The sequence below is a fragment of the Gobius niger genome, assembly GCF_951799975.1.
Source record: "Gobius niger genome assembly, chromosome: 6".
NCBI classification, from domain to species: domain Eukaryota; kingdom Metazoa; phylum Chordata; class Actinopteri; order Gobiiformes; family Gobiidae; genus Gobius; species Gobius niger.
Window position 1 is genome coordinate 17,199,478 of NC_136857.1, and position 13,301 is coordinate 17,212,778.

The 13,301-nt window shown below is 39.6% G+C and overlaps 1 protein-coding gene across 1 annotated transcript; it reads right to left on the reverse strand.

Annotated features, from left to right (window-relative positions):
- Nucleotides 1-2,219: 2,219 nt before the first annotated feature.
- Nucleotides 2,220-7,494, reverse strand: eif2d (eukaryotic translation initiation factor 2D). The gene is made up of 15 exons (XM_079558543.1): nucleotides 7,306-7,494; nucleotides 6,520-6,710; nucleotides 6,357-6,440; nucleotides 6,180-6,270; nucleotides 4,986-5,093; nucleotides 4,660-4,898; nucleotides 4,333-4,450; nucleotides 4,211-4,256; nucleotides 4,043-4,149; nucleotides 3,782-3,928; nucleotides 3,155-3,244; nucleotides 2,906-3,001; nucleotides 2,694-2,814; nucleotides 2,438-2,612; nucleotides 2,220-2,348 (listed from the first exon to the last, which is right to left on the reverse strand). Exons 1-15 carry the CDS (start codon nucleotides 7,359-7,361, stop codon nucleotides 2,278-2,280), a joined length of 1,740 nt encoding a protein of 579 aa, XP_079414669.1. The 5' UTR covers nucleotides 7,362-7,494; the 3' UTR covers nucleotides 2,220-2,277.
- Nucleotides 7,495-13,301: the final 5,807 nt, after the last annotated feature.

A 13,301-nucleotide genomic window follows, 5' to 3' on the forward strand; every position in this document is an offset into this window, starting at 1 on the left:
CACCCTGTTCCTTGAGAGGTCAAAAGTCAAAGCAGCAATAGATCACACTCCTGTCAACTTTCCAGATGCAATATTTGCACAGATAAGAAACTGTCACACTGTTGTGCTTGGAAGACAAAGCATATGCAACTTGAAATGCAAGGAAAAAGAGAATCGCAATTTAAACCTTGTAATTTCACCATCAGTTCATTTGTTCATACACTTGAAAAAAAAAAAAAACATTTACTTGATGAAAAATAATGCAAAAAGTTCCATTATGGAAATTTCAAGTGATTGTCCAATTCGCTTGAAGTGACAATCTGGACTCAGCTTTGGTGGTGAACCAGGACTTCCAACTTCCAGCTGGAATTAGGCCCAATGCAAAAAACAGCTGTTTTAATATAAACGAAAATACTGTATTATGTGTGCCCCTAAAGAAAAGATAGTTGTGCCTTTATTTATAGGCCGTTCACTACTGTAGTTCAACATGATTTCTAGGAATGCACTACCGCTTTTGTAGAAACATGCTTAGATTAAGATGCCATTCTCCCTATTCACCGTTGCAAACCACTTACATTTCTACAAGCAAATTATTGACTGTATCTTGTCAATAATTTGCATTTCATTTAACTGCAATAGGCACGCCCTAATATGGTTTCTCTCACTTATCCAGGACATGAAGGGGAAAAAAAGAGAGAATTCAATCTGCTTGGACCTACCCTGTTGTGGTTTTATGCCTGGATGTTTCACTTCATCACTCTCTCATTGAACAGCTTGACTTGGAGTCTTTTCTGCGACCGCAGAGACATCTCAATACACTTGACCTCTGGCTTCACCAAGTATGCCTGTTTTTCTTTACAGTCAGTTGCATAACCAACAACACAATGTTTCCAGCACAATCGAACTTTAGAACAGAGATCAAATACTGACACAGGCCAAAACATTGGGTCTGGTGGCATAATTTCTCTGCAATTTCAGGTCCTTCATTACACTAGTGTACTATATAAGTCACATAGGACCACGTCTAGCCTGTTTGTACTTTTGAAAATTGGCTTATAATAATTATTCATGAAATGAGTAGATGCTGAGACTGGCACAAATCACCGTACTGGTAGTTTGACATGGTAACACACAAATAGAAAAACGATATGGTATTAATCGCCGCGACTATAATATTTGAGATGTTATACGTCAGAGCAAAGAACAATCCCATTTCCCATAAAGGAAATGGGATTGTTTCAAAACATGGATTTCAAAACATAAAATCATTGAATAATGGGGAAACATGACCAGTGTTGGGGGCAACATATTACAAAAGTAAAAGAGTTACAAAAATATAACATATTACAAAATACCGGAATATATAAGTCATTACAAAGTGACTCAGGTTACAAGTGCATTTAAATGTATACACCCCCCAAATAAAATGCACCAAATCAAATTGGATGTAGGTGTATAAGATCTGCAGTAGTATGTATTTAATGTCAACAAAACACGGGACAGCGATGGAAAAGGAAATCTTTGACTGCACTTTGGCTCAGTGGCATTGTTATTATATTCAGTTTATATTTTGCCAAAAGTAGTCAGAAGTAACTCAATGTAGTTTAACTCAACATTTTTGAAACAGCAAATTGTAATACAAACATATTGCATTGTTAAAACTGTAACTATTAATACAGAATATATATATATAACCATTTTAAAGTAACTTGCCCAACACTGCCTATGACTTACTGCCTGCTCGGAAACCATCAAACCTGACTGAACTGGAGATGTTTTGTAAAGAAGAATGGTCCAAAATACCTTTTGCCAGAGTCCAGACTCTAATTGGAAGCTATAGAACGCGTTTAGAGGCTGTTATTTCTCTTCTGGTGCCTAAATTTATGCACATGCCTAATTTAGTTTAATTATGTCTTGCACACTTTCCATAAATCATATAAACTTATTTCACTTCTTAAACATCACTGTGTTTGTCTCGTATGTGATATATTTAACCAAACTTTCTTAACCAATGATTTATAAAGGAAAATCATGAAACTTTACAAGGGGGCCCAAACTTTTGCATACCCCTGTAGTTTGCATGTTACGAGGCCAAGCCCCACCTCATCTCTCCAGTGTCTCTACCTGCTCTCTATAACTTACAGCTTAAAAACTTCAAACTAAATTAAAGAAACAAATGTAGCTTCACCTGACCCATGATAGTAATATTAAATTGACAAAACTCTTTCAGCAATTTTTTTCTTTACTTTTATTGGTGCACTTTACAAATGCGGATCACAAATTGATGATATGGGGTTGCTATTTCTTCTTCCCTCCTTTTGGAGCTTTATCGAGGCCTTGAATAAATTTACGAGGTACCTTATAATGATCTAAAAAAGAAAGAACATTCTTAATTTCATTAGCAAAATAAATTAGATGTTGCAGCCTCAACATATACAGGTACATATACAACCCAGACCTAGAAGAAGATTTCCCACTTGATGAATCTGGTTGCCCTGGATTTGAACGAGCACCCTATCCTTAGCCCCAGGGAGAGGCTGCAAAACAGAGCTGGCTTGGACTCTGTGCTGCAGTGCTGTGGCCACGACAGCAGGATCAAAACCATAAAACTCCAAGTTTTTAATTAGCGTCACCTACAAGAGAGAGAAAAACAATAAATAAAAAAACAATACTGTTCAGGTTCAACTCAGTTTTTATCTTATATTAGGTGTAACCTTTTTATTGGATCCTCTAGAGGAAACAGAGATGTCTATGGGCTCAAGGTGGCCCTTCTTTATCATAGGCTCTTGTCCTGGGAATGCAATTTGATAGCACTCCTGCATTTTACTCATTGTCCTGCGAAGAAGAATAAAACTTGTTTGATGTCCAAAACACAAAAGTGAAACATTAACATTAAAAAAAAATGCTCCTCATTAAGTAATTGTACCTGCCAAAAAGATCATCCCACTTCATAGACTCCACTTCATGGTATTCACATTTCTCCAGCAGACAGTCACACAAGGTAGGATTTATCATAACATAACTGTTGGCGCACACACACACACACACACATAATGTTTCATTATCGTCACATAATAGTGTTCTAGCAGATTGTAAAAGGACCACAGACAGTTGGGCTCAGTGCCCTTTCCACCCTCCACAGAGGTTAATCATGTTCAGTGCTCTATCAACTTACTTTTTATTGTTTTCAGCAACCAGTTCATTCTTCTTCACATAATCAGTAATGATACTTCTCACCTCTGCAGGCTGAAGTACAGCTCCTTTTCTGTAGATCACAAGAAAAACACTAATCCAGGGAAGCAGTATTTGTGCTCTAGGGCTGCTCGGTTATTTGTCTTTGCTATGTTTTTGTGGGGTTTGGGGTTTCTTGAAGAAAGCAGCTTTTTAAAAGTAAAAAAAGCAGCTAGGTTATGAGCTAAAGACATTTGAGACCCCCCCCCCCCCACAAACGAGGAGAAGATGGAGAAGAAGGAGGAGGTGAAGGAGTTGTCAAGCCCAGGTGGCGCTGCACTGTTGCAGAGGATCAGAGGAGGACTGAATGCAGCCAGCCAGGTTTCCTCCGGGTGCTACAGTTTCCCCTACGGGCCCACAATGGTAACGCGGCAATCAAACACTGACAGACAAAAAGCTCCATATTGATGATAAACTAAATAATAGTAGTAATATATACAAAATACACGGATCAGTGGTGGAAAAGCCCGGAGGACTCGATGACTCACTTTAGTAAATCTGAAACTTGCGGATCTGAAACTTGCGGATTTATCAGCAGCCATAGTTATTAAAACACACTTTCTGCACCAACCTCTTCTGTGCATCAAGGAAGAGAGGCTCCACTCGAGGGCAGACTGAGTATACAGTGGTGATCTCTGGAGGATGGTAGGGAAAGTCTCCTTCTTGTACTGGTTCAGCATCACAAATGGCCTCCTCAGAAACGCGGAAGGAACGGAGCCTTTAAAACAACAATAATAAAACAATGAGTAAATTACAGACATATCAACTGAGAATCTGCAAGTTTGAATGTCAGCCATGGATGCATTAAGAGTTGATGCAGGATTTCACTCACTCTGAATTTTTCCAGTCCACTTCCACAATGCTTTCCACACCCTTTGTGAGTTCTTTCACTCGAATCAGGCAGTGCTGTTGTTGCATTGTTTGTAGAAACTTGGAGAGCTGTAAAGGCACAGTAATGTTTTTATGTGCATGAATTAAACATTTCAACTTTTACGTCTACCTTTTTATAACTTGACTTCTTAATGTCCAGTTGCTTTCCATTTGGGCTAAAATGAAGCCATAAATGCTCAGTTTTAATTCATTACTTTCAAGTAAGTCAGAAATAAAGACTGCTGTGCTTACCAGCATGCGAACATGTGATTGCGAAGAAATGTGCTGGTCAAAAGAGGGAGCTCTGACTTTTTCACTTTCGTCTTGAGTGCATGGAGAAAGCACTGAAACAGCAGGGCATCCATCAGCTCTGTGAAAACAGAGATTGAATTAGGTCACATGACACACATGCTCTCAAGAACATGTGTTTTGAGAAATAAAGTTTTTTGCCAGTAAAATAACTTTATAGACTGCAGAAGATTTCTTAGCTCAACCTCTTATGGTCCTCATAAAAGCATTAAACTTTTGTCAAAATGGAGCTTAGCCATTTCTACTATTATTGAATCTAACATGCAACACCTTGTGGGCTCCTCTGGTCACCATCTGTTGTCTTCTCTTCATCTTGCTGAATGTGATCAGGCAAATTCAGCTCAGCCACTCCAGTGCAGACTTGTTCTATGACCTCTTGACACAGCACCTCCACCCCACCGTCCTCCTCCTGCACTTCGTTCTCAGGATCACACTCGCTTTCATTCATATCTTCGTCAGTTTCTACAGAATCTGGTAAAGAGGGTGGACCAGACTTATCACCAAAAGCCCTGAAAACAGTTTCATGTGGATTATTTTAGCAAACTTTATAATTTGTAAGAAATAAAATTATGATTGTAGAACACAATAGCACTGACCACAGTGTATCCATGTATGAGTGAAGGATGCAGACACCTCTGCCTTTCATGCCTGAACCTTGCATCTCTGTGGAGGAAACTGCTGCGGTACCGACTGCAACTGGCGCCCTAGAATCAACAAAGATATTGACACCATTGCTTGTAGCCACTGACTTTGTACTGACTTGTATGTGACTGTCACTGTGTTGTGTATGGCTTTTCATATGATTGTTTGGTGTCTGTTTGCTGCAGAACAGAAAACAGAAGTAAGTCCGTTTTTTTTTATCAGCTCAGCTCATTCTTTTCCACAACAGTCCGATACCAACAGTCCAGTTCAGCTTACCGATGGCCTTGTGTATGAAACTGTTCTTCAGTTGACTGGAACTAACCCATAGATTCCGCAGTCTCCTCCCTGAAGGCATTACCTTGAAGAGACTGCGTGATTGGTGCGGAAGGTCCCTGGTGATTTTGACAGCTTTGCGGGTGAGACGAGTGGAATACATTTCCTTAATAGAGGGGAGAGGGGCTCCACAGATTTTCTCCGCTGCTCTCACAATGCGCTGGAGGCTCTCACAATGCAGTGCTGGCGCCGTGCCACACAGTTATGGAGCTGGTCAGGATGCTCTCTATAGTCCCTCTGTACAAGTTGACAGCTCTGCCCCTTTCTTCACCCGAATGTCTGAGACACGTGGCTGAAGGTCAGATGACACAACTACAAAGTTGATCATCGACTAACACCAGACCTGGCTCCAGGGTGGGGCCCTGGTTGCGCCATACTGGGCGACCAGGGCCCTTGGTATAAACTGGTTATAAGGGTCTATGGAACTGCTCTTAGTCAGGCCCATCACCCAGGACCTGTTTGCCATGGGAGACCCTACCAGGGGCATAATGCCGCAGACAACATAGCTCCTAGGAACATTTGGGAACTCAAAAAGATAATACTTCAAGGAGTATTTTATTCTCTCCTTTAAAATGAATGAATAATGGAGGGAAGGAAGAAAGGAAGAAAGGAAGAAAGAAAGAAAGAAAGGAAGAAAGGAAGAAAGGAAGGAAGGAAGGAAGGAAGGAAGGAAGGAAGGAAGGAAGGAAGGAAGGAAGGAAGGAAGGAAGGGTTAATAATATTAATGCCATGAATTGACAACCTCTTAAAGGGAAAAACTGTAGTTATTTACAATTAAAATACCAATTATATATATTAGTAGAGAAATGTATTACCTGTTATGGATCACTTTCACAGCACAGCAATCCCCTTGGTTCACATGTGGGAGACCACTGAGGGGTACCACAACGCCCGGAAGCATTAGGTCTAATAAAAGTTAAATTGAAAATAATATAAAATCATTGAATTGAAAAATGACTACACTGCAAATGTGTTTAATTTCAAATCCACACCTGCTCCTCCTGTTAACTTCTGCAGCACAGGAGGCCATGTTGTAAATGCTGGTAACAAAGCAGGAAATCGCCAAAGAACATAAACTGAAATTAGGAGGACAAAGTTACTGAAACACTTCATCAAAAAAAAAGCTAGTGGTCATATTTGAACAAATAAGATTACCTGTGGGGTATAAGTGTTTATCCGATTCAAAAAATAATGGATTTTTATTCAGAACATATAGTGTCACAGCATCTCCCTTATGTGCATAAACTTTAACTACATTTAACTCCTCTTTGTTGGGAATCAACTCAGACAATTCGTCTGCACTTAAAACAGGAAAGGCTGCCGATATGTCAGCTTTGAGCTTTCTCCTAAAGATAAAGAGAAAAAGAGTCAGTCACTCAGCGTGTGTTTCAGTGCTTACTATTGCACTTCGTTCACATGTCATCACAACAGCTACAAACCAGGACAAAAAATAAATAAAATCTATATTTTGACATGTAATTCTTAGCTGCCCACTGCCTCAGTTTGAATCTTTACAATGTTGTGATGTCACGTGAACGCAACCTACTGACTATTTGATACAACCAGGAATCTTTGCTTAACATTATTGTCTCTAAAATACACTATATAAAAAACAGAATATAAATAGTTTGCCATTTCATCGAACTCGTAACTCACAACTACAAGTTTCTATGTTCGTTATTTAAGGATTTCTCTTATGAATTTAAATGTAATCTTTAACTTTGGAAATATACACACACACAATAAAATAAGACGACACAATAATGTGAGAGTTCATATAATCTGGAGTTTTCACCTAGTAATATGACATAATGGCATGTGTGCATATTTTATTAAGTATAAAGCTTACATTTAATAGGACAAAACGTACAATAAGATTTAAGCAAATAAATTTCAAGCACGAGAAGAGAAAAAACAGGATCACTGAAACGTGTCTCTCACCTGTCAGATCCTTTGATTACGGTGTTGGATTTTACACGGAACGGTTTTGCGAACATGATTGACAGGGGAGACGTCTACATTGTATGCACGTACACAAATAAATGTTTACAGCGCACAGTGCTCCATTACTTATTAAAACAAACTGTGGCTCATCTCATCTTGAATTCAGTCATTTAGCCTGATGGTCCGACACTATTATTCATCCGGGTGAAAAGTGCGACCGGGGCGTTTGTGTTCCGCTCTCCGCGTTACAGGACGGACGATGCACGGTATTTATTTTTGTTCACATTTATTTTTGGCAAATAACTATGGATACAGATAAGCTCCGTTGAGTAAATTTAAATGAAATAAAAAAAAATGTTTTGCTGTCTAAAAAGTCACATAGTTGCCAACTAATTTGTTATCATCGATCGTGTTGAGCACATGTTGAGCACTTTTATGAGCTTATGTGTACATTTGGAAAAATATTTGTTTTTACCCACCTCATTTTTATTAAGTACAAACCAAAACCACTAAAGGCCAACAACCCAGCAGCAGGACCGCTATCTGCTCATTTGTGCTCGGAGAAACAGGAGAAGCACTGCCGAGCCCTACAAAATGACCTCCAGAGGGCCACAAATGTGCATGTTGGTCCTCAAACGGTCAGAAACCGACTCCATGAGGGTGGTGTGAGGGCCCGACGTCCACAAGTTGGGCCGGCGCTTACTGCCCAACACCGTGCAGCCCGATTGGCATTTGCCCGAGAACACAGCGATTGGCAGATTGGCCAATGGTGCCCTGTGCTCTTCACGGATGAGAGCAGGTTCACCCTGAGCACATGTGACAGACGTGACAGTGTCTGGAGACGCCCTGGAGAACGTTCTGCTGCTGCAACATCATCCAGCATGACCGGTTTGGTGGTGGGTCAGTGATGGTCTGGGGAGGCATTTCATTGGAGGGCCGCACAGCCCTCCATGTGCGAGCCGGAGGATCCCTAATTGGCATTGGGTACCGGGATGAGATTCTCAGACCTATTGTAAGACCATATGCTGGTGCTGTGGGCCCTGGGTTCCTTCTGATGCCTGATAATGCCAGGCCACATGTGGCAAGAGTGTGTCAGCAGGTCCTGCATGATGAAGGTACTGATGTTATGGACTGGCCTGCCCGTTCCCCAGACTTAAATCCAATAGAGCACATCTGGGACATCATGTCTCGGTCCATCCATCAGCGCCACGTCGCACCACAGACTGTCCAGGAGCTGACTGATGCTCTAATCCAGGTCTGGGAGGAGATCCCTCAGGAGGACATCCGTGGTCTCATCAGGAGCATGCCCAGGCGTTGTAGGGAGTGCATTCAGGCACGTGGAGGCCACACACACTGCTGAGGATGATACAGACTCGTTCGGAGGAATTTCTACAGAATCTGGATCAACCAGTGACCTGATTTGTCACTTTGATTTTGACTATCTACTAGCAGTGTATATTTATATTAACAATCTCAGTTAAGTGCATGCTAGCTGTCAGTTCGGAAATGTGATGTCATATCGCTAAGCATTATGGGAATAGCAGTAAACTAATGGAAATTTTAAGTCTTTTTTTTTATTTTTTAAATTGGACACCACAGTGAGTAAGATGTATTTACCAACAGTAACTCAGCTGCTAATGGAGTTGTTCCACGGCTTTTTTCTCCACTTTTTATACTGTTTTTAGCTAATGTTGCTAAATGTATGCTAACAGCTGTAAAGATGGCGGATCTCCATGGTAACTGTGGACATTCTGGACTTGTCATTGGTATTAGACATACATTATTTGTGACATCTTGTGATTTTCTGAAAAGCCATACATAAACAACTGCAGTTTTGTCAGGCCTCAGTTGTACCTCTAAGGGACGTGAACGTTGTGAAGCGCAGCTATTATCACATGGACTCACATGGAGCTGATAGTTTGTGGATTCACCACAAAGATCACCTACTTTCAGTACATTACACCTGTGGTTTTCAACCTTTTTTAGGCACAATCCCCAATATAAGAACCCTCACACGGCACATTTTCCATTAAACTACATAGAAATCATGCCTCCCATTTAATCTTGTGACTTCCTTAAATGATCTCACAACCCCCATATTTGACACATTCTTCAATCAGTCTGCCTCAGGTCAACCTGCAGTACTCCTGCACGTGCTCCAGATCTTGATAAGGATGATCTTGCTGGAATACTTAGTGGTAGAGGGCACCAGAGTGAAAACCTACTCAGACACAGGGAAGACATGCAAACCTTGCACAGAAAAGGCCCATCTGGCCCAAGCACTACCCACACACATGTCCACAAACTTGTAATTAAGTCAAGTTGTGTTTGTAATACTTTTAATAACCCACTTAAACAGTTTAAAATGTAAAAAAATAAGTATTTTCCTCCCCCTACATGTTCCAGCAATGTCCTAATGCAGTGGTTCTCAAAGGGGGATTCGGGGCCCCTTGGGGGGCCTCAGAGGGACTACAGGGGGGCCCCCCAAAGCTTGTCTGCAAAACAAGTACAGTGAAAAAAAGTTTATTTTGATAGGAAAAATGCATTTATGTAGAGAAATGCACCTGTTTAAACCAATATTTAGCCTGTCATTACTAGATGTTACTTTTTATGTCATTTTAGCTGTAAAATTATAAAAAAATCATTTGAATGGAGTAAACTCTTATGATTTGGGGGGCCCCGAGAGTTTTTTCTGGCTGTCCTAATGTATAGAATGAGCTCAGACCTATTCACCACAGCTGCCTCTAGAATCCTGCACTGTCACTCAGAAAGGTGTTAATTCGGGTCTTAATATAGAAGCTGCAGTTACGTATAAGACCTGAGGTGGCAGTAGTGAGTGTAAAATGACCAATTTGTATCTAGTTCCTTTAAGGAGCACGCCATGATTCACTTCCTTTACCATTTCATTTGGATAAAATAATTTTGTATTAGTTTGTTTATTTCTGTTTTTTTTTTTTTTTGTCCACACTTCTGTTGTTCCTGCAGTGGACGATCACATTACTGTACGTGGGAACTCTGGTCCAGATATGAACCATAAACCTGACCCGGGGTAGTAGTACCTTTAGCTAGAAGATTATAGGAAAAAATGGAGGAGGGAGCATGTAGCCTATGCACATCCTATAAAAAACATGCATCTTACTAAATCACTTTTAACAGTGTGTGCCCAATGTTATATCAGACAGCCAACAGGGAGACATTGTACTTTTGGCCCTTTTGTGCAAATAGTTACATGTCTGGGAATGTTCCTGTTGTTATCAAGAAGTGAATTCTAGTATTTCTCTGGAGAATTAATTATATCTTTATGCCGATAGCCCTCTGTGATTTATGTATTTGAAATGACACCTAACTCTTGTTCTTGTAACCTTATTAAAACTCGCCTTTCTTTTTAACAGCTTTATGATGGAGATGATGTTATTGTGTTATTGTTTGAATAAAGTAAGCAGAAATGCCTTTCCTAGCTGTAGAGAACTGTTTCAGCTTAGTTCTCACATGAGGGGGAAGGGAAACAGTGGTGGGCTTTGAGCCACTTATGCCTTTGGCAAATAATTAGGCTAATTGTTTCCGCCGCAGTGCCAGCTGCCAACACTTCTTTCTTTTTGACACAAAGTGTTGGTTTAGGACTTTTCAGGCTAAAATCTGTGTCTAGAACTATATTTCTTTCATGCTGTATTCCACCTCTGCAACAGGTAATAGTATCTATAGTAGCAGTCTTTAGTATTTGGTTTGTCACGAAGCTGTTAATCAATCCTGACACGATACTCTTTTTTATTGTTGTAAATCTTGTACATTTCTTGTTGCTGTTACTGTTGTTTTGAAGTCCTTGCCTAAAAAACAGGATGTGTACTCGGATACATTTACTCAAGTATCTCTACTTGAGTAACTTTTTGAATTAATTGTATATCTTAGTTTTACCATATGGTACTTTTTACTTCTACTTGAGTAATATTATAATATAATATCCTCTTACTTGAGGAAAAGTTACTCAGTCCACAGTGAGTAAATGTCACTGTGCAAAAGCTTCATGTGAGACATAAAATAGAAAGTTTGTGTTTTAGGTACTTTAATCTTTCTGCATATTTTATATGTTGTTTTCCCCTCATAATTTCACTACTGAATTGTAAATCAGACTTTTACACACAAACAGTTACTCAGTACTCACAGTGCTCAAGTAGCAATACCCTTAGGTATTTTTTTTCCACTCTTACTTAGGAGTAATTATTTGGGTCACCACTTTTTACCTCTTCTTGAGTAAAATTATTTCCTAAAGTAAAGTAAATATTTTAGCTACTCTACCCACCTCCATGTGAACTACATGGCTCTAATAAGTTCAGTCTGTTAAAAAGTAGACTATGGTAAAACTTGGTCGACAACTTAAATGCTTTGAAAACATACTCAAAGTTATGGAGAGTTTAGCTCTAGCTAATGCCCCAAAAAGTTTAAGTTGTCAATACATTTAGACTTTGTCCATATTTTTTTCATTTCCCTTGGTCTCTTTTAAGAATTGACTGAAATTCATTGATGTAGTGGGGCCTCTCTGAAGTTTCTGCACTGGATGTCTCTTGAAAACACACCCCATTTGTCTGGACGTTGACCATGAGGCACAGGTAAAATCTTTTTTTGTCAGAATTGTCTCAAGAGAAAATTGTTCTCTGCTCTCATGCACTCACAGTTACTTATGTATGCAATCACTTTTGTAGATCGTTATGGTATAACCTAATACCTTTGACTATCACCTCATTTATTCAACTTTGATCCTCGGCACAGATTTGTTGCTTTAGGCTGTATTTTTTCTTTGCACTATCACAAATGTGTTTGGCTGTAAGGGTATGATGTGGTCCTGAATTAGATCACCAAGCAATCACCAAAGCTATGCATTATGGGTAATTCATAAGAAATAAGTACTAAATTACTATTGTAAACACTGTAATCATGTAAGTTTGAGACTGAATGCCTTTCTGGCACTAGCCAGATATGACCAGTGCGAGTTCTCTCTCTATTCCATAAAGAGAATTTGGCCTGGTCCTCTGCCCTCCTCTGGTCCAGCCAAATGGAACTGGGAAATCATATTTGCGCATACTCTGTGAAATGTATCAAAACAAGCAAGCTAATTGGTGGATATGCTTTATTCTAAACAATCTTGGTTGGAACCATTGTTCGATTCTGATCTCAATGACCAGGGAAACAGTTTGTTTATTTTTATTGTAACTGAGATGTTGGATTCATTAGTTTGCTTGTAATTGCAAGGCCAAGTGCTTTGCTCGGTTGATTTAGTTCTTTAGTTTGCTTCACCTGATGCAACCCTGTCTTTGTTTACCGAGGTTTAAGCAAGCAAGTATCTATTGGCCTCATGTTTTTGAAGTATACAAAATGAGAGTCTGAGTGGAATGTATTTTATTTATTTACAAAGTGTGTTACTTCAAGGATGATCAGTCAAATGTAATTCACAATACCCAACAATACACATTGCATTCTGCCATGTGATATGTCTTTAAAGTCATCTCTTGAAACATTTAAGCCATGGTTTAAGTCTTAGCAAGTCATCAGAAAAATAAAAAATCCTTTATGTGTCCTTGATCCTTGCTCCTCTTTCCTGTGAGCATGATGGTTGAGGTCATAACTTGCTGAACAGCATCCAATTGCAAATCAGCACGATTTGGTTCTTCATCAAAAGATCTTGTAAATGTAGAGTCTGTTCTGTCTTCAGATAAAAAATGTGGAGGTCCATTTCAGTAAAAATCAGCAGGAATTTGTTTCAGTCTAAGAGAAACAGCACTGGCGCCATCACCAAACAAATGTTAACTTTCTCCAACCCGTGAACACTGTAATCTCCACAGTGACGACCTGCAGCAAGTTACAAATATTTCTGAAAATGGTGCACAAATAACAGGGTTGGTTATGCAGAGGACACACTGATGACAAGATATCTTCAACAAATACATCCTTAGTTTTCCCTGTTCTATTCAAAAGTATCAATTTTATTCATCACTTTAATT